Source organism: Gambusia affinis, linkage group LG09, assembly GCF_019740435.1.
Source record: "Gambusia affinis linkage group LG09, SWU_Gaff_1.0, whole genome shotgun sequence".
Classification (NCBI taxonomy): Eukaryota; Metazoa; Chordata; class Actinopteri; order Cyprinodontiformes; family Poeciliidae; genus Gambusia; species Gambusia affinis.
Window position 1 is genome coordinate 6,105,218 of NC_057876.1, and position 27,765 is coordinate 6,132,982.

Sequence of the window (27,765 nt, forward strand, 5' to 3'; positions counted from 1 at the left end):
TAGAAAGAAATGAAGTTGCCATCCTGCTTGGTTCATGTGTCAAACTGCTAAACCAGAAAAAAAACGAAACCTTCGCGAGGGTAATGGGTTCAAGATAGTAAAGTCCATGATTTAAGGAATTTACTGAAGCTCTAGATCAGGCGTAGCGGGTTGCTAGGATTGCAGTTGGGTCAAGCTGGTGGACAAAAATTAACAAAAATCTGGTTTTCAACACATTTTCATTTTGAAATGTTACATTTCCGTGGCCAACTTTTTAGATCTTTGTTGCCATATTACAGCATTTTGGCCTTTCATGTGAAAAATATTCTGCGAACTGCTTGAATAACAGTTTTATTGCTAGGTTCACTATGTCATAATAGTATGTCACCATTTCTCTGCTTAATTTGAATCTCAATTTATTTACACCATCTAGAAGTTTGAAAACCAGGAGCATACCAAAGTACTTAACACATCACTCACAGGAACCGCTTGAGGACCACTCTTCAGGTGAAGCTGAATGTAAAGATGTCTAGAGTCCACAAAGTTGTGAAACAAACCAATTCACTTTTTGGGACATGTGTGCAATCAGCCAATAAGTCGAAAAACAGAATGCTGATGTGTAAAACATAAGGTGTGATGAGAGAAATCAAAGACAAAGTGTATGATTTATTATAAACAGAACATTAATTAAAAAAAATACAGATTTTTGTCCTTTAGAAAATTAAAGATGAGAAAATAGCTTGATAAATCAAAACACTTTTCCATTCTTATCCAAACCTGAAAAGTATAGAAAACCAGAGCCAGAGCCAGTTGACGGGTCTGCTTGTGTCGTGTTTAAAAAGCACATCGAATAGTAATTCTTTACCTCAACTAAATTACGACCTTTAACACAGCTCCACTTTTTTCTTTGTAAGCGTTGCAAAAATACTCGACTTTTATTCTGAAAGGCAGAGCCGGAAATTGTGCTGTGCTGCGCCGCGGCTAGCTTCATGCTAGTGGGAAAAAGCTCACAATCACTTCTGAAGGACGGAAAGAAACGCTGCCGTTGTCCGGAACATTTCCCCACGTTTTGTACCTGCTCAGCGCCATAAGATAAAATCAGCAGGTAAGAAGCAAGCTGTGTCTCCGCGGCTGGATGTTATCCTCTGCGCTCCGTGGCCTGGTGTCGGTTCAGGCCGTGCTGCTGGCGCTACAACACCGAGCTGCTCGCTTTGAACACGGACTCCACACGTATGGCGCTCTTTGCCTTCGAAACGACTCGCAAAGACCCGCGCCTGTCATGATAATTTCCCACATTTAAAGGGAAATAAACGCAGTTTCTTCGGAGGGACTTCCCAGAGGAAAAAACTAATGTCGAACATACACATTTTCCTACCACCGACCTTTATTTTCCTGCATCATATGCAGGCCTTGGGAGAACATTTCGGGGGCGCTGGAAACGTTCACAGAGAAAATAGTTTTCAGTTAAGGCTGTAGTTTGTTGGAGAAAAGAGTTACACGCCCCCTTTAATTCAAAACTTTGGAGGAGAAATTTAGAATAATTCCCATTTTCCTCGTTCCCCTCCCCACTACAGTCACTCCACGACACCCCGGGTTGTTACGAGACTGTTGCATGGGGACGTTTTAGAGAGCAGAGGCTGAAATAAAGATGATTATTTGTTGTTTACCCGGGGCTGTGTTCGTGTTTTCGCCGCTGCTGTTGCCGCCGCAGTGAAAGCCTGGCCCTGCTATCATGGCTGTAATGGCTCTCAATCAAGGCGTCGCAGCACAGTGCTGTTTTGTTTTATTTTAAAGAAAATGCTACTTTTATTTACGGACTGGAACAGATTGAAAAGATTCGTGTTAATCTCCACTTAAATATAGATTCCTGGGGCTCTTCCGGGGAATCCGGACAGCATGGCAGCGGATTTCAGCAACACAGGTTTGATCTGTTGCGTTCATGCAGTGAATGCATTGCATAAGAACTTTTTTTTTTTTAAAAGTGCACTAATAAAAATAAAAAAAATTAAAAAGGAGTAACATATACATTTTTTAAGCTACAACTCAGACTTTTTGTACAATCATCCAACCTTCTTTTAGATACAGTCTGTCACTCAAAATCATAGAAACTACATGTCAGGGTCAATTTCTACACCCCCCATTTGGTTGTAAAACATTTTAATGGAGATAAAAGCTGCCATTCAAACTTCAAAGCACCCAAATCTCTGGTGACGTCACATAAGGCAGCTGATCACAATTAATTTAAATCAATTTGTACTTAGATTTTTGTCGTTTTTTTCTTTTTTAAAATTCTCTTTTCAGAAGAAGAGATCAAGCCAAAATCGATTAACAATTTTTGGAATTTTATATGTACCCCCCCTGCACCCCCCCCAAAAACCCCCAAAAAAACCTTGTAGGTTTTTCCTGGAAATTAATTAATTCAAATTTATTCCTAACAAACTACTATAACACAGAAAAGGAAAAATAAATACTTTTGAATGTTACAGGACATGAAACAATATCTGGGTTATCTTCACTTGATCTGCAGTTTGATTTTTTTTTTCTATATTTAAATGCGTAATAATTAATAAGTCCCACCATTTTCTGTCTATATGCACATAAACTAAAAGTATGTGCTCTTATTTATTTTTTTATTTTTGTTTGATTTAAGAATCAGATAACAAGGACATGTGGTTTAGTGCATTAACATTGCTAGTCTTGTGATTGTTTCACTTCCTGTTGCGTTTAAAATATCTACCTCAGTGGACCCTCAACACATGATAATGTCTTTATATTTTAATGTTCCATGTATTGTAAACCCGTCATAATCAGCAGGTCAAAACAGCAGAATAAATGAAACGTGGTATCAGCCAAGAAATGATTCATTGGTGGATCGCTACATCTCTCCTTACCACCTGATTTGTTTGCAGATGAAATGTGGAAGAATGCTCCGGTCGAGTGCCAAACAGGCTGCGTGCTGCGTCATTTTCAGAGACGATGCAGCTAAACTGAACTAAAATGTAACCTGCGTCTTCCTGAGTCATGCATCTGCTGATGTATCGTCCGCGCTTTGTTGTCATTTCTGTAGCAGCGCAGAGGCTACGGTCGCGTTTCCATTCACTATGCTGCTGTGGGTGAAAAGGGCCTCTGGCTGCGGCACTTCAGAAAAGTTTCATTTCCTCCACCTGGTCGACGAACGTCTACATCACCAGACTGTTAGAGGCTCATCCGTATTTCAGCCGGGTCAGCCGACGTCTCCCGTCCCGCGTCTGATCCATTGGAGGCTGTGCTGAGCTAAACTTGGTGGATCAGAGCAGCTCTGTTGTAACCTCCAGCGCTTCAGTTCACACTTATTTAGCTGCCGGTTGATTCAAAGTTTAGTTTCCGGACTTTTCTTGGATCACTTCTCCTCTCTAAAGGGTTTTATTTGTGATTCTGTAATACTTGTATAACTTTTTACCCTGTTTTTTTTTCGAGAGAAGGAATTTCAAATCCTACAGTAGTGTTCAGCTTGCAAGCTAATGGATTAGCTATATATTTAATGACAGCAGTAATAGTTGAACAGCTTGGTTGTAGACATTTACCTTTTAAGAAAAATAATCTGCTGAATATTGCTGACAGGGCCAGCCACGTTTATTGACGCTGCTGGTAAAGATGACCACAAAACCTTATAAATATTCTTTTAAAGCAGTAGCAGATGGTCACAGAAAAAGTTTAGGAAGTTAAAACCTTTAATTTGAATACATTTACTTAAGAGGGGACGACATCCTATGTTCGGAAATAATTGTTTTTCATAAAATCACTGGTGACATAATTACTAGCATTGCTAACAATCCATTTATAGCAAGTTTGATTGAAACATTTGTTTTTGTTGAACTTTTTTAAGTTAAAAGTGTCTATGAATTTTGAATTAAATGTATTTAACTTTGAGTTTTCCCAGGATTTAGAGAAGATATAACACAGATAATTGTTTATTTTAGCTACGGGTCGCTAGGTTGGGAGAACATCTGTAGTCCGGTGTCCATTACACACAGTGGAAAGGTAAAAAAAAAAATATCTGGGCCATATAAAGAGTAAGGCTGAAACGATTAATCGCGATTACTCGATTATTGAATAAATCGTCAACTAATTTAGCAATTGAGCAATTGCTAACTGGAGTATACAGACTCAGAAAAAGGTCATTTTGTAAAAATTCCCAACATATTCAGAGCAGTAATTAAGTCAGAGCTGTAAACAAAACAAATACAGTTTGCATTTAAGATAAAAATGGCTTTCTCTGTAAATATGTTTTAGCCAAAACTGCTTAAGAGGAATAGTTTCAGCTTTTATTTTTCTAATTTAAAAAAGGAATTGGGATTATTTATTTGCATCTTTTAATGTATTTCTAATGTTGTGTAAATCAACAAAATAATTGATTAATTGACAACTAGGTTAAGATTTAAAAAAAATCTTTAATACTTTGTCTTTTAGTTTTTATACTTGCTGCACCATCAATTGCCCAATTTGGGATATGAATAAATCTGAAATTTAAGATAATCAATAGTTGCCGCTCCAATAAACAGCCGACGTTACAGTGCTGCAATCAAGGAATTAAACTTAATTCTTTGAAATGCAATTCGTTCACAGAACCTCCAACAAATGTGACCCATTGAAATGAGATGGATTCAAGAGAAATCATCGCTCAAAGCGGGAATCGATTGGTTTCTAATTGTCCTTTTCTTTTTTAATCAGAGTCTCTGCAGCGCGTCAGAAGCTTTGGCAATGTCCGGACAGAGGAGAGGAGCCGCAGCACGGCTGCCCAAATGTGCCTTCTGCAAGAGCAGCCGGGACAAGGAGTGCGGCCAGCTGCTGGTGTCCGACAGCCAGAAGGTGGCAGCCCACCACAAGTGCATGGTGAGAGGAGCTCCTTGTTTTCAACTTTTACTGCCTCCAATCCCTCAAGCGCACGTCTTATTTCCGAAACCCTCCCATCAACCCGCTCTGTTCCTTAAGAGAAATAAACATTACAGCCTAAGTAGAGCCACTATTTCTGTTTGACTCGTGTAGAAACCGACTCTATGGTTAACTCTGTATGTCTCAATACAAGCCAGGATGTCCTACTATTCAAAAAATAAATAAATAAATAAACAAACAAACCCAAAACTATCTGACAAATATTTCAGATTTAAAAGGAAAGACGTGAAATCCAGCTGTTCTGTCTCCTCTCTACAGCTTTTCTCTTCGGCTCTGGTTACGTCACACTCAGACAGCGAAAACATCGGAGCGTTTTCCGTCGATGACGTCAAAAAGGAGATCAAGAGGGGAAGCAAACTGGTGAGCTCCCACTTCTCACTGTTGCATGATGGTAATCGCTGCTCCACAGAGATGTTTTCTGGAAGCGGGCTTCAAATTTTCCATATTCCTCCATCCACCATCTTCTTCTTTTGTGCGCGTGTTGAATTTTATAGCAAATGTGTTCCTGCTTAAATTAGCCAAGTCTTGACATTTAAGTCTGAAGAGTGTGGGACTTTAACTTTATCAAACTGCGTAGGAACCCTGATTATTATTTATTTATTTATTTATTTATTTATTGCTGTTTGACAGCAGAATGGATCAGCGCTGCAGAGACTTAAATATCTCGTGCACAGCGCTCACCTCATGGGTCCAATCAGAGAGAAAAACAAACATGTGTCCAGAGATAATTTGTTCACCTCGGGGGTCTGGAGGAGGCTCGCTGGAGCCATCAAAACTCAGATGTTATTTGTTTTTAGACGTTTTGGCGTGGCTCTCCTTAACTCATGCCGACAGCATGATCCATTGCTCCCTGCTGTGTGTGAGGGGCAGGGGAGAAAACTAAGAAGCAGTAACTGCAGAGTTGCAGTTCCCAAGTGAGCTGGAGACACACCGATCGCAGTTTTCTGGCCGATCGCCGATCTTTTAAAAAGCCTAGCTTAGCGATAATGATTTTGACCGTAATCGGGGGGTTTTTTTTGTCTGAAATGTTGCTCAATTTATCAACAAAGTTGCTGAATTAGCTACAATAGGGTGACTGTTGTTAACTGTAAATGTGCAGACATGACCTGATTGGCCAGTCAAACCTCTCTCACGGGAGAAAACAAAACCACAGTGGGAGATTTTTAGATTTCTGTTGAGGTTGATAAGATCAGCTTCACATGTAAAAATCGGCCGATCTCCAAAAATTATGGAAATCGGCACCAATAAATCGGTACACCCCTAGTTTTTATGGCTGATTTCCGATTTGTAGGCTGGGTTTAGCTACATGATCTTCATGTTTAGCAGTTAGCATTAGGACTAACATTACTAAATTTACTAGCTTCAGCGATGTTTCCATCTAATTGTCATGTGAATTTTAAGCAAACTTTTTAAATGTTGCAAAAAAAAGGGATGAAAAGGAAAATGTGAATGTTTCCATTTAACATGTCAGAAGTTGACGCTGTAATAAACAAGATGCAGAGGTTGCAAGCCAGCATGGATAATACGTTTTTGAAAAATTGAGTTATTCAGTCTGAACTACAACAAACCAAGGAATGGTGAAATAAAAATAAAAACAGTCAAGATTTTTCAAAAATAAAATCTTTGTAAACATAAAATTTGATAAATGGATAAAATCTATTTATCGTCCCCTAAAAAAGAATAAAAGAAATGGAATCAACCAAAATCAGAATCGTCAGGCTTTTTAAATAATCGCCGATCAGCCGGAAAACTGCAACCAGTGCACCTCTGAGCTGTACATCATTCTTGTTGCTGAAAATAAATAAATAGATAAATAAATAAAATAGACTTTCCTGACCTGCCAAACAGAAAACAATCAACCCCAGAATATTTCAAATGTCACGCCTTTTATTTTAACAGCGCAAATATTTGAGAGCCTTGTAGTGAGTTACTGAGCCCTTTCCTACATAAATCCAACACCTGCAAAACATTTGGAGGCCACTGCCCCCGACATTGTTGATCCTTTACTCTCCGATTTTTAAGAAGTTGAATTGTCCTTGAGAGACCGATCATGACCGGTATTTAATTTTAATTGGGATCAACAAAGTATGTTTGAATTAGAATTTTAGGGTTAAGAAGAAGATTTTGCTGTTTTACATTCTGCCTCCCCATTATAGTTTGGAGTGTTGCTTTCTCTTGCCCTCCTGCAGCCATAAATGAATTGCAGACATGTCTTTTTTTTTTTCTACAACAATTTCTTTTAAATGACTTCTTGCGCCTCTTTTAATTTTTTTCTTCATTTATTTCTAAACATCCTGCTGCTGCTAGAAATGGCTAAACTTGAGTTTTCATCCTGTTCACTTACAGCATCAACACCAAAGAGTGGCATTGTCAGCCCAGCCTGTTCTCATTTAACATGGTGTGTTCAGTGACTAGGGACAGGATGGTTCTTTTGGGTTTCGAACAGACCGGCTGAACTGGAATCCTCCCCTAAGATGAAGATTAACCCTCTGAACTCTGAGAAACATTATAAACCCAAACCGACTTTTTCAAGGCTGCGCTTTGAAAAGTTTTGCCACCAGCCAACTTCAAACTTGGTGCAACTTGATCTGATTCCTGTAGCGATTCCAAAGCAGCAACTTTGTGTAAAACAGGATCATTCTGAAAGTTTTGTGTTCTCAGTCTTATGCTCCAACTTATTCCTTTTTTCTCAGAAATCTGGATTTAATCCTCGAATAACAATATGTTGACTTGCTTTCTGATGTTTCTCCAATACCGTTTTCTTTTTCCTCCCTGTGAAAGGCTTTTATTTTCTTTCAGAAAGTTTGCTTTTAGTTTTCCACAATGAGAGTTCCTTTTAAAAGCTTGCCTTGGACTTTGGTTATCAGTAAGAGTTGATTTAACATCCTTGTGGAGGGGGGATGCTGATTGCATTTATTCAGCTTCTTGACACTTCACAGGTTTTTCATGCCTAAAGTCAGACTCAGTTTGTACGTTGTTCGATATCAGTGATGCTTTCCCTTTAAAGCCAAATTCCCCTTCAGGAACATAGTTTGATATTTGAATGTGGCCTTTCTCTGGAGAGGAATTATTCATTTAAACGTTCCGTCATTAGCTGCGTTTCCATTACAAATGTGCGCAAGTCTTTGTCTGCATTCTGCTAATGTCAAAATTTTATTTTTATTTTTTTGCAGTTGTGGTGTTTCCATTAAATAAGAAATAACCTCAAAATCTGGTGTAACAAGACCCTTATACTTGGGAGCGACTGTGTATGCAGCGTTTTGGGGAAACTGTATTCGGTAGTTGTACAGAAGAGCTCTGGAGTCAACGCGTTCTGGTGGAGTCCAGAAAAAAAACAAAACAACTATAAACCACAAAGAAGACTACTTCCTGTCGTCTTCTTTGTCGCTTTGGCCAGCAGTAACATCTGGCTGTTGAACACGAAACACTGCAGTTTTGTGAAATTCATCTATAACGACGCGGCTGAAAAACCACTTCATCGCAGCTCGACAACGCAGCTGCTTGTCGGGATGTTGGCTTTCGTTAAAGCCATCCTGCTTCGAGCCTCATCCGAATCTCTGCTTCCCTCCTCTACAGATGTGCTCCTCCTGTCACCGGCCGGGCGCAACCATCGGCTGCGACGTCAAGACGTGCCGGAGGACGTATCACTATTTCTGCGCGGTGAACGACAAAGCCCAGATCAAAGAGAACCCGTCGCAGGGGATTTATCTGTGAGTTTAGTAATGATCTCCTCTTTTTTTGTTTCCCGCAGCAACATAAGCAGATTGTTATTCCTTTGGTGGGTTCACTTCAACGAATGTCTTTGTATTGGCAGCATTTACTGTCGCAAACACCGGGATGCGTCTCAGGATGATATTCAAGGTGAACAAGAGTTTACTTTCTGCTAAGGGGTCGAATCTACCTAGATCTACTATAGTTGTGAATCTAAGCGTTTTATTGGGGACGTTTCAGCAGATGCAGAAGAGGAAGGCGTGGCCAACGACTCGGACTCGTCGCCACCGCAGAGTCGAGGCAGGGGCAGATTCGAGAAAAGCCGAGCTAAGGTGACGTCCCGCGGCCAGTCGGAAGAAACCCGCTCCACTTCCTCCTCACAGGCCGCCGACGAGGAGAGCTCCTCCCACGTAAATGCACTCGCCGGTTGAAAACCGATTTGTTTCGGCGCGCGCAAGCTGGATTCTGGGTCTGACCGGTGTGTGCCGTGTTTCAGCGGGACAGGTCACCGCTTCGAGCCAGCCTGGGAGACGCCGGCCAGCGCTGTGGCTTCTGCCACGCAGGCGACGAGGAAAACGAAACGAGAGGCGTGCTGCACACGGATAACTCCAAGAAAGTGGCGGCACACTACAAGTGCATGGTAGGATCAGTCATTCAGCCTCAGGATATGCTTACACTGCCAATAGGAGCTTTATGTGATAGTCTAATATGGCGTTTCTCAATTATTTTATGTCACACCCACAGGGTTATTTATTTATTTTTTTCACATCTTCCAGCTCATTTCATGGTTTTATGTCTCAAACAATTTCCAAGTTCGATTTAGTAATTGAAGGCTGTGATGTGTATTTCTAGATTTAACACAGTAACACATGTTAAAACAGCAAACATCAGCTACATGTCAGCTTCTTGAACTTATTCGTTTTCTAAAGGTTTATAGCTCTTTAACATGTTTTGTGCAAAATTTGCAACAGTATTCCTCATAACAGATGTGTATCTATCTGTCTGTCTGTCTATCTAATGTCAGAAGAGAAAAAGTGCATAATGTTTTTCATTCACAGTAAACCCAAGGGTTATTTCGGCTTCGTCTATTTACTGGCATTCTTCTGCTACTAGTTACTTCCATCCGTTGGACTTTTAGCTTTAGGCTAAGAGGTTTTTCCCCCCCTCATATACGAGAATAAAGTAATTTTATGATAACTCTGCACTAGCTGTGTCAAAATTAGGATTATCGAGTGTCTTGTGAAGTTATAGTTTATCGGTTTTACAAATTATTTTCAGCTTTGAAACTATTGTTTTAACGTCTGAATCTGCTTCAGAGAAAAAAAAACCACGGACTTGCTGATCTAGATAATTCTATCAAAAGGTTTTTAAAGACGAAATTTTGCGCCTTCACTCTGCGATGGTGTAGCTGTTCTTGTAATATGAGTTTGGTCTCGCTTTATTATGACTTTATTCTTGTATTGTAAAAAAGTATCTTAGCACGGCCGTAATACTCCATCATAATTGCTTTACTCTGTCGCCATTTTTCTTTGTTTTTTACGAACCTCTTCGCCTCTCCTGATATTTCAAAACATATGTGCCTTCAGCTCCGTTTACATCAGTGTTTCTCAGCTACTTCTATTGGCTTGAACTTGCAGCCTGTTGATTAATTTGAACACTGCTGCCACCTAGTGACCGGAAGCTTATTTTTAATCAGTCAGGTAAGAATAAAGACAATATAATAAAGCCCTCCTGCTTCTCACGCCCTTCACTACTTGAAAAGTAGTGGTAGTGGGCATTTTTTGGGAGCTGAAAGGACATGATTAATGATTTTATTAATAAATAAATAAATAAAGGTCCTTTTCCTTCCTCTTTACAATAATGCACTACTTTGTGTTGGTCAAGCATGTCAAATCCTTCTAAACCATGTTGACGTTCATAGTTGAAGAAATTCAAGGACTGAGACTATTTTTTCAGGGGTCACTGTGTATTTCTCAAGAGCTCTGATGTGTTCCAGCTTTTCTCGTCGGGGACGGTGCAGCTCACGACTACATCGCGGGCTGAGTTTGGCAACTTCGACGTCAAAACGGTCATCCAGGAAATCAAGAGAGGCAAAAGAATGGTGGGAACATTCATGCAAAATCAGGTTTTTGAATTTGACGCTGACTGCTTTGCCTGACTTACTTTAGTATTTGTTTGGTTTTTTTTTTTTCTTTCTTTTCCAGAAATGCACACTGTGCAGTCAGCTGGGTGCTACTATTGGGTGTGAAATTAAAGCCTGTGTGAAGACCTACCACTACCACTGTGGGCTACAGGACAAGGCAAAGTACATAGAAAACATGGCCCGCGGCATTTACAAGTGAGCTCAACATTAACTGCAACAGCAAACACATCAAATGTTTTGCTTTTGAATTTTCTGTAAAATTATCAAGAGAAATTTCTGAGCGACTTCCTAGTGATTGCAGAGTTTACATATATATATATTTAAAAAAACAACCTTCCCAAAATCTGCATCAACGCAAGCCAAATTGATTTCAGAAGACGTGCACAGCTATAATTCCTGAATGCAGATTCAAACACTGCAGGTAGTTTTACAACAATTCTGTTTTTCTTTTCTCACTTTAATAAGTGTCCTAAGTTAATAAAAAAGGATCTGAAAGCAACTTGAATGTATTTCATACCAAATGTAAATTGCTGTGTGAGTCTTCCTGTTTCCTGATGTAGCTCTGTATGTTTTTTAGTTACTATTTATGGTTACTACTTACATACTGCAGAGTGAACAGGTTTAGAGCTTTAAATCCACTTGGCCTCATCCACATCTGATTTTCAGATATGTTTATTTCCATTTTATTGTAAAGCAAAAAACGTAGACACTGCAGAAATAAGATTAAAACGGTTCAAACCACCTCTGCTTTTGATTGTTTACCTGGTGATAAACACCGTTTCACTGGTAGCTAATGAAACTTGAAATATTGTTGTGGTTTGTTTTTTTTTTTCTCTTTTTTTATAAACACAGCTTTTTTTGTGTTTCCGTTTTGTTCTTAGACTCTACTGTAAGAACCACAGCGGGAACGAGGAGCGGGACGAGGAGGACGAGGAGCGAGAGAACCGTAGCAGAGAGAGGGCAGCCATCGACCACGGAGGAACACTGGCGACGCAAGTAAACGGCAACTAGGTGGGGCTGCACCCACAGAAACACAAGGCGCTGCTCTACACAGCAAGAACGTCTTTTGAGATTTTATTCCCTCAAAAAAGCGCAAGTCACACGCGCAGTGATATGTATGAAGTGTTTGTTTTCGTTGACTATGAGTTACAGCTACCGAACGAATGTGTGAAGTCATTCTTCAAACGGAAACAACACCAGCATGGCTTAAGGAGAATAACTGGATTTGTTACTCAGTGGTCCAAAAATCTGCTTTTCTGATTAAAGTAAAGTTTGCATTTCATTTGGAAATAAAGATCCCAGAGTTCGGAGAGGAAGAACTGGAGAGGCAACGGATCCACGTTGCTTGAAATCCAGTGTGAAATTTCCACAGTGGGTGATGATGCGGTGTCCCAGTGTTAGTCCACTCAGCTTTGTGACGTTCACAGACAGTTTGCTACAATTGAACTATAAATGTCAAAGATTCCTACTTGTATAAAAACTAACAACAGTATTTTAAAGTCTATTCTTTGAGCTGTGGAGGGACTTTAAAACTGGTGCTATGTGCTCTATCTTCCTGGTTTTAGTGAGGACGCGAGCAGCAGCATTCTGGATCAGCTGCAGCTGTTTGATTGATTTGTTGGACAGACCTGCTTAAGCTGTAATTATCGCTGTTGCAATAATCAATGCGACTGAAGATAAAGGCATGGATGAGTTTCTCTAGATCCAGATCTAGAGAAACTGAGACATTAGTCCTTTAATCCTAGAAATGTTCTTCAGGTGATAGAAGGCCGACTTTGTAACTGTCTTTATGTGGCTCTGAATGTTCAGGTCAGAGTCCATCACTACTCCCAGGTTCCTGGCCTGATCGCTGGTTTTTAGTTGTAATAACTGAAGCTGTGCACTGACTCTAGATCTATAACTCTAGATCATTCCTCTTTAGGTCCAAAAATAATAACTTCAGTTTTGTTTTTGTTCAGCTGGAGAAAGTTTTGGCACATCCACACATTTATCTGTTCTAAGCATCTGCTCAGTGATTGGATGGGGTCAAAGGTCACCTGGTGACATTGTAATGTAGAGCTGTGTATCATCTGCATAGTTATGGTAGCTGATATTATTTCCTGTTATAACCTGAGTTAGTGGGAGCATATAGATATTGAATAAGAGGGGTTCTAGGATTGAACCTTGGGGTACCCCACATGTGACCTTTGACCTCTTTGATGAGAAATTTCCAATTGAAACAAAGAAATCCCTGTTCTTTATGTAAGATTCAAACCAGTTAAGCACTGGACCGGAGAGTCCGACCCAAATCTCCAGTCGATTCAGTAATATGTCATGGACAACAATAAGGTCCAACAGAACCAGCACTGTGGTTCTCCCACAGTCCGCATTTATATGGATGTCATTGAACACTTTGACTAGGCCAGTCTCTGTGCTGTGGTGAGACTGGAAACCAGACTGGAAGGAGTCAAATGTATAAGCATTTTGAGTTGTCTTCAGCTGAAATGTGCAATATAAATGAAGTTGCCCTGAGTTGCCTAAAGCAACCCTGGTTTCCTTAGTGACAGCCTTCATGCCAGGTTGAAAAGTTGCTGGAGTTCAGAGTCCTGACTAAGCTTAAGCTGTAGATGATTAGCTGACATTTCTGTATTCAAAAAAAGGTTGTTCTTGTTTTGTACTCTTTGTTTTCTGAGGAACCTTCAACCAATAATCATCAAAATGATCTGAAGTAAATGCTTAAAATATATCACTACGTAATGAATTTGTATAATGGGCTTCATTTTTTTACCCCCTGCTAATTACTAAAATAAGTTGCTAACATGTGATATTTTGTCTGTCCTGACAGGTTTGTGACGTGGACAGAAGTTGAAGAACGTTTTTATACTAAATTTTAGCCTACTCACACAGTCATGGTCCAGGAGCTCCCTTTGGCCTCCCACGTGATTTTTCTTTCTTTTCTTTTTTATACATTTCCCAGTAAAAGGACACAAGGTTCCAACGTGCACCAGATGTCGTCTTTATGAGAACCTGCCTGGAGTTGGCTGGGTACTTATCGCAGATCAGTGTCACCCTGTTGAACACTGCACCTTCAGAGCGGGATGAATCTAATCTTTCTCCAGATTCGTCATCATGGGGTGCAGATTAAAGGCATTAGCATGAACAGATGGACCGTCACTTTTTGCCCCCCGCGCTCTCTCCTCCCCAGATTACACGAACCACACTCATGGAAAGCCGAGACTTCTTCCTGCCTCCGTTGGACTCACTTTTAAGAGGGGTCTATTTGTTACTAGTCTTTCTGAGGTTGTGCAGTTTGATTACCTTGTTTCTGATACCATGTCTTAAGCAGTACTCTTCATGTTAGCCTTCCTCTCTTGATAATGTAATATTTTGCTACTGTACTCCCGATCATTAGTATTTTGAATATCCGGATTTCAGACGGCGACGAGCTTTGCCAGCATGCACTTGGATTTTCCCACTGTTAAAGCTGGTGTTTATTTTTGTTTTGTTTGTTTTTTTTATCTGGTTGCTAAAGAGCAGTGTAGAGCTCTTTAGGGGAAGGCGGGTGGACCTTGTTTTGGTGTACTGTTTACTTGTAACTCAAATGTATTCATGGATGATTGGAATAGAAAATATTTTGTTTTACACATTGTCGGCTGAGCCGGGTCTTCATTTTCAGTCCTTGTACAGTTTCCTGGGGGAAATGGCAGCTTGCGCCACCATATTTCTGTACATTTCTCTCCTATAGTGAGAGCTAAACGGATAAGAGTTTACACACTCCTCAACTTTTCATAAATCAGCGGGAACATTTTAGTCATGAATATAGTTGGCACAAAACGTTTTTATGGTTATATTCAAAAGCAAAGGTTTTCCTGCAAGGTCCTAAACAAAACCAAATCTTGAATTTCATTGTCTTCATTTAAGGCATTAAAAATCTTAATTAAACCCAAATCTTCCACACCAGCCCTTAAAGGTGAGAGACTATGTGTTTTTGAACAGGTTATGATTGGTCTGTGGGCGATACAAAACATGTTCATCACATTTTATGCACAAAATAATTCTTAGAGAATGAGAATGAGATGTTTCAGTGTCTTGTCACTTTAAATCCAAATAAGCTGCTGTTGGCCCCGCCCCCTCCACCCACCAACTCAACATTTACACTCGCTCGTGAAAACGTCTGCAAATAGATGCGCAACTGTACATGGTTGAAAAGCAAAAGCGGAGCCTCCCGCACAACCAACAGGCATGTAGCAAGTGGTTTCTGAATGGTGAGTCAACAACAAACCTCGTCTTTTCCAGCAGCCATTGTGCAGTGGTAAAGCCAGCTGACCAAATGTGCTGGAGTTCTGCTTGGGTTGCTAGGTGACTCCACAATCAGAATGTATTCTCATTTTCCATATGCCAAAAATATTAACTTATTGCCAAAAAACCACTGGGAAGTTTTTTTGGGCGCTTTTTCTAAAAGCCGTTGAGACCCAAACTGAAGTACAAAACCATGCTAATCTGAATTTTGCACAATGTGTCCCTTTAAATTTAAGTTGTCTTAAATTTTCCTTTTTTATTATTTTTTATACATTTTTACCTTGATTTGTAAATGGTGTAGGAATTGTGGTCTTTTTACACTGACAGAACTACAAACCTTTGGGAAAAAAAGTTCTGGTAGTGTTTACCTCATGGCTTTTGCCTTTTTAATGACGAATTTTGACTGTTCTTTTAATAGAATGAGACAATTACCCAACCCACATGAAATGACTTCTTAATAACAGGTAGCCACATGTTGTGGTTTTTAATGCCAGACGTCAGAGGCTGTTTCGCTGTATGTTTTAGATGTCTCAAAAGATAACTTTCAGATACCTGGAGAAGACACAATCAAGTTGGTAAACATTGCAACTGTCTAATTCCAAGTGACAAAATTTAACAATTTGAGAAACCACCTCTAGTTACACTTATAACGTTGGTACTGAACTGTCCAAATATTTTCTGTTTCAGCCAGGGAGAGTCGTCAATTTAACGTGTTCTTCAGTCACTTGTACCATTTTCCGAGATGCTCAAATCCTTGACATACCTAATGAAAGGATTCCAGATGAACTCAAACAGACCTTGTTCGCCCTTTAATATGTACATAATTATTTTTTTCCAGAGGGAGGACAGATAACATCTGTTGGAGCCATTGGTAAATGGTCAGTCGATGAGTCTTTTTCCAAAACATTGTTATACATCTTTTCTCATTAAGCAAACTTAAGTTTATAAATGTCTGTTCATATTTAGTATAATTATGTTTTTCAGGGTACAGTCCAAACTCAAACAGCTTTGGCTCAAGAATTATTTGTTTGGAAATTATTTTCTCAATTACATCTTTTACCTCTTTGTTTGCCGTTTTTAATCTCACCTTGAATTCGCAAGTGTGATTGATGCGTTCAAGGCTGGTGACAGAGCTTGGATATGGGCTACACTGCACTGAGACTGGTGTAAAAAGTCTGCGTGTAGACTACACACGCAGACTTTTTACACATATATTAGTTTGGAGTCACTCCACACAAATATGTGGAATCACATATTTGTAACTATTGATGTTTAGACATTTAAAGCACCTTACCAACCATAACTGCAGTGCTGTAAACAATATTTTTGTAGTGCTCACTAATCCAGTTCCCGCTACTCAGCCAGTTTATGGATACACTAGTTCAGGGGTCTCAAACTCCAGGCCTCGAGGGCCATTGTCCTGCAGTTTTTAGATGTGCCACAGGTACAAAACACTGGAATGAAATGGCTTAATTACCTCCTCCTTGTGTAGATCAGTTCTCCAGAGCCTTAATGATCTAATTATTCTATTCAGGTGTGGTGCAGCAGAGGCACATCTAAAAGTTGCAGGACTGCGGCCCTCGAGAACTGGAGTTTGAGACCCCTGCACTAGTTTAAGTGATTGTTTATAAATTTATTTGTTTTTAATTATATCTTGTGTGTAATTTTATCTTATTTAAATTTAATGTACAGCATATTACATGGTTAAATACAGTTATATGACTCAGTTAATTTGTTTGTGTAATTATGCTAATTTATAACAAACTTTGTGTTTTAACTTAACTGAATTCCTACGTGTAAGTGTTTCTTGTTTATACTGGGTCTGAATATTATCTGCTTCTAAATGAATCAATACTAACTATTACTACCATGTAGTAATAGTATAATAATAGTTAGCTAAAACTAACTATTACTACTACTTAGTAAGAGTTAGCTAAAACTAACTATTACTACTACTTAGTAAGAGTTAGCTAAAACTAACTATTACTACTACTTAGTAAGAGTTAGCTAAAACTAACTATTACTACTACTTAGTAAGAGTTAGCTAAAACTAACTATTACTTCTACTTAGTAATAGTTACCTAATACGAACTATTACTACTACTTAGTAATAGTTACCTAATACGAACTATTACTACTACTTAGTAATAGTTACCTAATACTAACTATTACTACTACTTAGTAATAGTTAGCTAATACTAACTATTACTTCTACTTAGTAATAGTTACCTAATACGAACTATTACTACTACTTAGTAATAGTTACCTAATACGAACTATTACTACTACTTAGTAATAGTTACCTAATACTAACTATTACTACTACTTAGTAATAGTTAGCTAATACTAACTATTACTACTACTTAGTAATAGTTGCATTATGTTTGCAGTGTGATTTTAGAGAAAACATTTTCTCTAAAATGTTTTCTCTAAAATCTCAGAGAAAACTGTGATTTCTCTGTGTAGCAATTTGTTTCATTGCTACATGAAACAAATAGCTGTTTCATGTCAACTTTAAACATTGCTAATTTGATTCGTCCGGTCAGACGAATCAAATTAGCAATTGATTTAAAATCACATCTACGATTTTACACATAAAAACAACTCGGAAATCTGTTGACCTCGCGCAGCTGGAAAGTCCAAGCTGCCTCGCGCTATTCAGCTCATGAAGTCCCCCCCCCCACTCGCCCCACCAACCTCGCCGCAGAGGGGCGGAGCCGAGTCTTTGTCTTCACACGTGATTGGCTGGCGGGGCTCCTGCGCAGGACCGGTAGCAAAGCTACAGAGAAGCTCCGGAAAGACACGAGCTCTGTCACGGTTTACTCACCTCCATGTGTGTCTCCGACGAGACTGTGAAATTAACCCGAGCATAAAATTGTTGCCTTCTCTAGGAGAAGAACAAGGTAGAACATTTATCATTTTAACGCTGGGGGACCGACACTGACATGGCGACATCGAGCTCCTGTGTTGTGGTGAGTTCTTCCCTCTAGTGAAATAAGAGACGGTAGGTGTTCGGGTGTTACCGCTGTTTGAGCCCAGGAGAGTAACACGCTGTACTGAGACCGAGTTCACTGAATGGGCACTACTCTGTTCTTTCATTTTCAACCCTTAAAAGCGTGGCCTGCGGCTGCAGACAGGCACGCGCTCTCCACGGTCAGCTCAGTGACGTAGATAGGATATGGTTCGTCGTAAACTCACAAAACAAAACGTGTGGGCTGCTGCGCTTGTCGGCCGCTGTAATTGTGCAATCACACAATTATTTAGAGTTAATTAGACTGCTGTTATGGTTACATTTACTAGCAGGGGGACGTGCTTAAGAAAGTCTTTATTTAATAGTCAAGTAGGTGCAGTTGCGTTCATAATTAGGATTATTTACCGAGGTATTGTAATTATTGATGTAATTACACGACGGCATTGTCGTGTTTTCGCTCCAAATAAAGACAATCCAGACAATTGTTTCAGACTTCAACACGTCTAATACGGATTATTTTAATTCTCTATAGTTTCTAAACAGTCATTACATCAGCGAGTTGATCAAAATGCAGCATGCTGACTTGTGATTGGAGGAGAACTATGAACACACTGACTTCTGGGGCATAGGACGGGAGGCATGTACGCCCTGGAAACCTTTGGACACACATCACAGGGTAACCAAAAGAAAAACAACTTCACACGCATGTCGTCATAACTTAAAGCTAGAGATGCACCAAAGAAGTCCTCCGGAGATCGTAATCGGCTTCTTTGATCATCTCAGTTGGTTGATCGGCTGGTAAGATACAGAAAATCTGACATCTTTTTTTTGCCCCTGCTCATTAAATGTATCAAAATTAAGACCTAAATGCATGAACTGTGATGCCGTTTTCTGAGTGAAAATCGGATACATGTGTGACTGGATGATTTTGTTATTACTTTTTTTTTTTATTGCTGCACATAAAAAAACACATTATTGCAACACGTTTGTTTTCTTTGTGTGAGGAAAATTATACAGATCTTTCATATTCGGAAGAGGCATGTCAGATTTCACAGAAAACTAGTGCTTTGTAAGAGACAGGAAAAGCATGACTGTTCTGTTTTTTGTAAATCACTTCATCCGACACAACTAAAGAGAAACATTTTGAACTCTGAGCTGAAACAAAATGGATATTTAGGTACTTTAAGTTAATCCTATTAAATGGGTTAAAAAGACAAACATCTTAATGTCTGCCCCCGGCAGATAAGTAAAAATGTCACAATTTCATTGTATTTACAAAAACTGTTTAACATTAAATGATTTAAAAAAATCAAGGAGTCAGTATTTTGAATATTTGTCATAATGTTAGCAGTTTAAAAATATGTTTAACTATCCATGCAATGAAGCGTGTCTCACTAAATCTATCCTGTACGAATTATTAAGCCTGAAAGTTTTTTCCTTTTTAGTTTTTCGCATCGTAAATCTCCACATTGTCGTGACTGGAAATATCCCCAAATTGCCACAGTTTGTATGTAAACAATTAAAAGGTTCAGAGGCTGCCGTTTTTCAAACTGACCAGCAACAAGTAGGGGAGGGGCAGTTATATCTGGCATCTTGTTACCACGATTTCACCTGACAGTCACAGCATAACGGACAGCGTTATCGGTGTTGAAGCCAGAATATATTAAATCCTTGCAGGGTTTCCCACAGTGTATTATAAGCCTGGCGGGCCACCAGGCTTTACTTGTTCCCCCACCAGGCTTAGCATCATTTATTTATATTGGTTTTCTTTTTTCATCTTTGCCTTTTATAAGACTTTATAGTTGATGTTTGGGTATTAATCGTCCAGTCTTCCAATAACGTATAACTGTCAAGTGATATTCTCAAATTTCATGTCAACTTTAAACATTTATTTAACTCAAAAACATGGCATGAATGACTGCCCTAGCGCACCGAGCTTAGCAAGTTTTCTGGGGGAAATCCTGCCTTGGTATATTAACATAAACATAAAAATTCATCTAATACTGTGGTAGTGCTCTGAACTTGAGATATTTGAACTCGTACGCCCCTTTGGTTGAATCAGGGCTCGTTTTGTCTTTGAACGTTCGCTTCAGGCTAAACTCTATTAAGAATGCTACAGAGCATAAATGCATTCAACATGCAGTGCGCCGAGTGGTTTTATTTTCAGAGCACAAGGTCCTGCGGTGTGGGATGAGACCGTTCGGTAATATTTGATTTGCGGCGCTGCGACGAGCCCCACGCTGGGAAAAAAAAAGTCAAACAAATATCCAGTTCTCTGCTTTCCAAGAAATGGTCGACGCAGTTCAGATTGTGATTCGTGCTGGAAAGGAAAACAGAACCACTGGTTGAACAGCAGGTTTGCGTGGACTCTTTAGACACAGGAGTTTTTCTCTGCCACACCAGATTTAAAATAGCACCATTTTTCTCAGTATAATCACAAACTTAAAGTTTTTTTTTTTGTTTTGTTTTTTTTGTTCTTGTGACCTCAGATCAATGATTGTAGAAATAATCTCAGATCATGTGACCATCAGGACATCTGGGTTTATCAGTCATTATTATTTGCAGCTGAATGGGTTTAATCCAAATACGTTCTGCAGTCGTTGGAGTTTAGCATGCACCATCTGGTCTGCTAGGAGCTGTATCTCCCGATATGCTCGAAAGATTTCCACTTCCACGCTGCATCTTTGCAGAACCGCGTCCCGTCATTCCCACACTCGCTTCCCAATGTCACACGATTCCAGTTATTCTGACTACCGGTTGACCCCGACAGGAAATTAAATTTTCTAAATTGTAACTGGAAGAAAAGTATTGAAGCATCATAGCAATTTTCAGAGAATACGGCAAAACTGTTGACGTGTTTTTCTCTGGACCAAAGTGTTTTCTCAAAGGTAAACCCTGAGCAGTGAGCAAGTAGAAGGATGTGTGGAAATGTCAGGCCCTCTTTCTGAGCGCTGTGGGTGGGGGATCGCGGTTACTTGCTAATCTTTAACAAACGGGTCATGTCCTCTATGTAGTGATGGATAAACTGTCTGAGTTGTAAAACAGAAGGTTTTACTGCCCTCTTTCTGGTGGATGATCTTTACAAGTTAACAACTTCCAAGATTTGAAGCATTTCTTAAGTTTTTTTTTGTTTGTTTGTTTGTTTCCAGATTAGCGATGAGGAGCAGGGTTACGACTTGGATCTTTTCTGTATACCCAAGCACTACGCTGCCGACTTGGAGAAGGTTTACATTCCTCACGGACTCATCTTGGACAGGTGGGTCACCTTGTTCGTAATGACTCAGAACATGTTGGTGAAAGCGGTAAATGACAAGGTCAACAAAAGGTGGCAGCTCTGTTTAAATAGTGGATTAGATTATAACCTCTTTTGCATAGAACAAAAACACAGAGCATCTTTAAAAGGTTTGTTGTGTGACAACCTCCCAGTGGACCTTACCACAGGGGCCGCTTCTCATTGGCTGATGCCCATTCTACGTAGTAGCGCGGCTACAACGTGCGTGGCCGTCTCACAAACACACGCTTCCCGTTAGCTAGGTACAGCATAATAGCAGCACTGATACAACTTCTACACCTTGAAGCCTGTCTGCTACACAGTCTTACGTTAGCTAAACAGATCAATATGCAATGTGTACTTTATCTGACACACACTAAAGATTTTATTTTAGCAGAAAAGGCTTTGGACTAAACTGTTACTCATGTTAGCCACTTTAGCACCAAGTACAGTGTATCACTCAAACATTTTCCAATAAACCACAACCATCTGACACAACCATCTGACTTACTTTCACTTTGGCGCTTCCTCAAGGTTATCCTGCATTTCTGTGAATGTGTTACTTACCAAAATAATTCAGATTAGACTGTTTGTCTGGTCTTCCCTGAAGAACCCATCTGTCACAGAGATTAGTCTATTACCTAGTTTCTCTTTTTGCAACATCAAGTTACAGTATTTTTTAATGCAACTTAATCTATATTCACAAGCTACATGCACAGTGGCGCAGTTGGTAGCACTGTTGCCTTGCAGCAAGAAGGTCCTGGGTTCGATTCCCGGCCCGGGGTCTTTCTGCATGGAGTTTGCATGTTCTCCCTGTGCATGCGTGGGTTCTCTCCAGGTTCTCCGGCTTCCTCCCACAGTCCAAAAACATGACTGTCAGGTTAATTGGGCTCTCTAAATTCTCCCTAGGTGTGTATGTGTGTGTGAATGGTTGTGTGTCCTGTATGTCTCTGTGTTGCCCTGCAACAGACTGGCATGGAACATTAGCTGGAGATTGACACCAGCACCTCCTGACCCCACTAGGACCAAGGGTGTTAGAAAATGGAGAAATGGATGGATGTTCAGAGGCAAATATACAAATGTTTAAAATGCCTTGTAATTTTATACATACCACAAGTTTTTATACATTTTGTTATGCAGCGTTAGTAAACTTTCATGTATTTTGTTGGGATGTTAAGATGAACCAATAGAAGGTGGTGGGTAATTTAGAAACAGAAGGCAAGTGGTACCTCTTTTTTAATAGTTTTAGAAATTTTAAAATGTTGCCATGTATTTGTACTTTGGCTTGTTTTATTCTTAATTAGCATCCTTAAAAAGTCTTACATTGTGTATCTAAAATTAAGGCCTGAAAATGTCAGAATGTCTCATTTAAAAAACATAAGATGGTCTTACATTTTCGTATTTAATCTCGTATATTCTGCGTATCTTTTTTTTTTTTCTTGCTGGACTTTTCTGTCAGGAAAGTTTGTGGTTGAAACATAACAAAACATTTCATTGCACAAAACAGAGCTGATGATCCTAACTGTGTTTCTGTCTCTCCCCTACGTTATCTCAGGACAGAGAGGCTGGCGAGGGAGATCATGAAGGAAATGGGGGGACACCACATTGTGGCCCTTTGCGTTCTTAAGGGGGGTTACAAGTTTTTTGCGGACCTGCTGGACTACATCAAAGCCCTGAACAGGAACAGTGACCGCTCCATCCCCATGACAGTGGACTTCATTCGCCTCAAGAGTTACTGTGTAATGTATCGCTTCAGCCTTTGTTAGCTGTTATTTACATCTGTAGCAGCTCGAATCGTGAAACAAACAGTACATGAGGTGTTTCTCCAGCAAGGGCGACCTTGACCCAGGGTTTCCCAGGAGACTGCGTGGAAACTGTGTGATTAAAATAAATTGCAGCATGAAAACAAAACTCACTATCAAAATCACACGTTTTCATTTGATGTTCAGTCATTGGCACATAAAAAAAAGAACATCTCCAACATAAACCCAAAGATCCCTTGTACCGACTAATTCAAATTAACCATTGTCATTTAGGATTTACACAATCTCTGTGTCGTATAGTAATTAAGATTATAGCAAGCGTAAAACATCAACTCTGACATTGTAGACCTCATTCTTCTATAAATTCATATGAATCTGCAGAGTTTTACATGGTTTTAGTGATTTACTAAAGGGTGAATTTGTGGGATGATGTTGATAGCTTTCCCATTTTTTACCATTTAAGTATCATTATTATTATTCTGTGTTCCTTATTTTTTAATTATGGGTTATCTTTAGATTATGCCCTGTATTCAAAGGGTTGCAAAGTAAAGCAGGTTCAAATTAAATTCTACTTAGCTCTTTATCCTATCCTACTGCATTGTTTTGAGGCAACAGATTGGCTTGCTCTTTGCCAGCCCCAAAAACTTCAATTTACTTAATGTATTTTAACAATGCTCTTTAATTAAATGAGCTACAGCATTCATGCTTTATCAACACACTGGATAAAATTTTAAACAATTTCAACCTGGACAGGCACTAATATTTGCTTGTACCTCCAGCTTCTGTGACAGCATGGTGACTCTGCTGGCTCACCAGTTTTCTCATCCTTACAGAACGACCAGTCGACCGGTGAAATCAAAGTGATCGGAGGAGACGATCTGTCAACTCTGACAGGAAAGGTCAGTATGGAGAAGAGAGCATTATCAGCGCTTATGGCTCTGCCCAGGATTATTGTCACCATTTTTAAATGTACAACAATGCAATGCATGTGTTTATACCCTTTAAACATTTTCCTACTGTCTCAGGATCAAACCACAGATTTCCTCCTGATAGCTGATCCCATTTCTCAAGTGAGAATATCAACAGAACAAACCTTTATGTATTTTATTTGGATTTTGCGTAAAGCCCATGAAAAGGATCAAATAATTCTGTGGTGAAGAGAAAAATCTACAGGGTCTTCTTTAGTTTTGTTGTACAGAAGCACATCTGTATAATTTGCCCCATCAACTCTTATAATTTCTTAAACGTTCCTTTTATATGAAAGGACTGGAATTGTGGACTTTGATTTTTGTCTAACATCAGTATTCAGTATATCTTTGTGCTGCTTGTCGAGTAACTCTGAGACAACTGTCCACAAATTAGTAAATCTGGTGAAAGAGGAGGAAGCATTTCAAAAACCCATATTTGAAATGACGAATTTGCTTGAAATGTTCACCACTTTAAAATCTCTCTTACCAAAATAAACTCCTTGTCATGAATGCAACGTGGCCAAATGTTTTAGTTCAAAACGCCCATGTAATTTTTGTACGCTTCCACATTTTCACAGATTCCACTTGTAGCAAGTAGGGCCACATTGCCACAACAGATTGAAACGGACACAAATTATCTGACTAAATATTAACAGTCTCTTCTTCTCTTTTGCACAGAACGTCCTAATTGTGGAGGTATCGTCTTTCTTCTCCTCTCATCCTGTAATAAAGCAAAGCGTCTCTTTGACCCCACGTTTATAAGCTCCTCTCTTGCTTTGCCTTTAGGATATAATTGACACAGGCAAGACTATGAAGACGTTATTGCAGCTACTCAAACAGTACAATCCCAAAATGGTTAAAGTAGCAAGGTACCTGAACAATGTCCTTTTAATACCGACACGTGTAAATTGTGCAGCAGTTTCTTCTTTGTATTGATTGGTGCTTTGCTCTCAGTTTGCTGGTGAAGAGAACGCCGAGGAGTGTCGGCTACCGACCGGACTGTAAGTGACTTTCTTTGCACACCTGCTAAAGTTTGGAAATTCGAGGATTTGTTGTATAGTGCCATAACACTGATTAGTTAATTTTCCCCAAACAGCAGAGTGATTAAAAATGAAAGTTCGCTCCAACCCTTATGTAGACCGTTGTTAGCCGGTTCATCCTAATTGAGTTTTTGAAATACAGTTGAGCGAAGAAGATCAGATCTGTTTCTTGGATCTGTAATGTGAACAAGATTACAGGCGAAAAAGGTTTCATTAATTCCTTTCTTCAAATTTAGAAATGTACAAAGAGAAGATCACTATGATAGTAAGAATTAGGGACAAAAGCAAAATGCCTTTTGAAGACGGTGACTGATATGTTCTGTTCTGTTCGGACATGGACTGAAAGGCAGCTCGGAGGAGAAGAAGCCATTTATTTCAAAAGCAGGATAAAGAAAAAACAAACAAACTAGATTGCGGTTTAGAAATGTTGCACATAAAGTCTTGAAGTTTTGCGCTCACATCCTGCAGTCTGCTGACAATAAAACTGAAGGTTTTGACCATAAGAAGGATTTGGAGGTAAAAGAGCCGGGAAGTACAGGGCGGTTTCAACCAAAACCTTTGACCCAAAGTCAGGCAGTTTAAAGCGTAATCCAAACAAACACTAAAGGATTGTGTTTGTTTGGATTAGAAGTTCAGAGAAATCTTCCATTATTCTGTGTTCTTAACAGTACAGCGCGATTATATGTGATAATAGTCTACCCCATAATCCCGTAGGTCCCTGGTCTCCATGGTGACAGTACTTTGTACTGATTGACATTTGCAGCAATATTTGAGGTCAGGATGATAAGTGTGAGCAACCTGTGAAAGCATCTTTTAGTTTGGGGAACTTGCCAATCCTGATGAGTTTATCGGGGGCGGGGGAGACTCTGGAAATGAATCTCACAGCTGACTTGGGAATCCCAGGATGTCCTTGGAAAACCTGGAAAACAGGAGAGGATTGTAGATTTCTTTAATATTGTAGACTTTTTAAAAATCTATTTTTAGTTTCATGTTGTGCTGACATCATTTATTGTCAGTTTCATTTTATTGCGGTTTATTTAAATATCTTAAGCCTTGCAGATCTTGTGTACAACTACAAACGTACGAGTGAGGGGGAGCGCAGCTCGCATGTTTACACCCTGAATTCACTTCGACTGGCTGGCTGAGATTTACTGATGTAAACAGACGTTCAGATGGCTTATGAGTTTACATGCCACGGTGTGAACAAAGACAATAGTTTGGTTCACTGTTCTTTCTAAAAATCAGTTTATCTAAATTGTTTAATTTGAAGGTTTTTTTCTGTTAAATTGTACATCATAAACTTTCAATAGCGTGTCAATTGTTCTACTATCCACAGTTGAGAACATAGTTTTGTTTTGTTTTTTTGCTGTAGTTGTAGGATTTGAGGTCCCTGATAAATTTGTGGTGGGATACGCTTTAGACTACAACGAATACTTCAGAGATCTGAACGTGAGTATTATACAAATGTAAACAAAAGGAGCCAAGTGGCTTCATTTGCGTTAAAAATAAGAAAAGTGTGTTTGATATGCTTCGACATTTAAGGTCCTGTTTTGTTTTTTTTCATTTCAGCACATCTGCGTGATTAGTGAAACAGGAAAGGAGAAGTACAAGGCATGAGAAGCACTTCAGTACACTTTTTTTTTTTTTTTCCCCTTTGCAATTAATTTTGTATTTGATTATTTCCCGTTGTGTCATAATGAATGCTGAGCCTGCTCAGGGTCCCAGAGGATACACCGAGGCGGTGGTTCTGCCGCTCTGTTTCCATCGCCACGCACCTGCACATGATTGCCTTAAGATAGAAACGAGCCCGCCACAAATCAGTATGACGCTTTTAATGTTCCCACGCTGACATTTTTTTAAATGTTATTTGTTTTTGTTTTGTTTTAATTCAGTAATTTATTCAGGGAAATGCTGCTAGCGTAAATGTTAACAATTGAGCTACCAAAAGATTTTCAGCCTCCTATTTTAAAATGAACAAAAAAAACAAAAACCTTTTTTGTTCTTTTTGAACATTTTTTATTTTATTTTATTTTTGTCCATCTTGGACAAAACCTGAACTCTGCTTTGGTACCGGCGTACGTACGAAGGCTTTCTTTGACCCGTTTCTTGTTGTAATGACTCCTAAATGTCTGCTGTTGTCCCCAGTCGGCGTGCTACAGATTAAATATCCCTCTGTTGGACTGTAAAATTCTTCTCCATATACTCCCAGTAATTCTTTTAATTTTTTAATAGATGGGGAGCCTTTAAATCAGGGGTCCCCAAAGTGGGCCCTGGAGGGCCCCGGCATCCTGCATGTTTTAGTTCTCTCCCTGGTTTAACGCACCTGGATCCAATGATGGCTCGTTAGAAGGCCTAAGAAGAACATGGACATGCTGAAAAGGTTGTTGGTGCGACCAGGGAGAGAACTAAACCATGCAGGACGCCGGCCCTCCAGGATCCACTTTGGGGATCCCTGCGTTTAAATACTACGAAGCATCCTAAGTTTACAGGTAAAAAATGATGAGTTGCTTCCGGGGGTGAGTGTTCAGGGGTTGAACGGGGTCTGAGATTGTATTTGTTTGGTTCACATCACAATAAATGCTCTTGTTCACTCGTGCTGTTGTCCTGAACATTTCCGCACAGACAATTAAATGTTTTCACCCCTCCTGTGACTTGTGCGCTTCTGTACAAGGGTTATAGTTTCTAATTACACAGTCAAAATACACCTTA

At 39.5% G+C, this 27,765-nt stretch overlaps 2 protein-coding genes across 5 annotated transcripts; both read left to right on the top strand.

The window, feature by feature from the left end:
- The first annotated feature begins 933 nt into the window (after positions 1–933).
- On the top strand, positions 934–14,391 carry phf6 (PHD finger protein 6). Of its 3 annotated transcripts, none has more exons than XM_044127458.1 (11): positions 934–1,084; positions 4,690–4,851; positions 5,170–5,271; positions 8,488–8,621; positions 8,726–8,772; positions 8,866–9,032; positions 9,119–9,262; positions 10,619–10,723; positions 10,827–10,960; positions 11,647–11,776; positions 13,590–14,391. In XM_044127458.1, the coding sequence occupies exons 2-10, from the start codon at positions 4,720–4,722 to the stop codon at positions 11,774–11,776; spliced, it is 1,095 nt and encodes a 364-aa protein (XP_043983393.1). In that variant the 5' UTR covers positions 934–1,084; positions 4,690–4,719; the 3' UTR covers positions 13,590–14,391. The 3 variants fall into 3 exon arrangements, with proteins under 3 accessions (XP_043983393.1, XP_043983391.1, XP_043983392.1); XM_044127456.1 differs by having other exon boundaries at positions 936–1,084; positions 8,863–9,032; XM_044127457.1 differs by having other exon boundaries at positions 936–1,084; positions 8,863–9,032; positions 13,722–14,391.
- A 3,400-nt stretch (positions 14,392–17,791) lies between these two features.
- Positions 17,792–27,652, top strand: hprt1 (hypoxanthine phosphoribosyltransferase 1). 2 transcript variants are annotated; one of them, XM_044127459.1, is made up of 9 exons: positions 17,794–18,015; positions 21,164–21,270; positions 22,841–23,024; positions 23,882–23,947; positions 24,695–24,712; positions 24,803–24,885; positions 24,971–25,017; positions 26,429–26,505; positions 26,626–27,652. In XM_044127459.1, exons 1-9 carry the CDS (start codon positions 17,989–17,991, stop codon positions 26,671–26,673), a joined length of 657 nt encoding a protein of 218 aa, XP_043983394.1. In that variant the 5' UTR covers positions 17,794–17,988; the 3' UTR covers positions 26,674–27,652. The 2 variants fall into 2 exon arrangements, with proteins under 2 accessions (XP_043983395.1, XP_043983394.1); XM_044127460.1 differs by lacking the exon at positions 24,695–24,712 and having other exon boundaries at positions 17,792–18,015.
- The last annotated feature ends 113 nt before the right edge of the window (positions 27,653–27,765 follow it).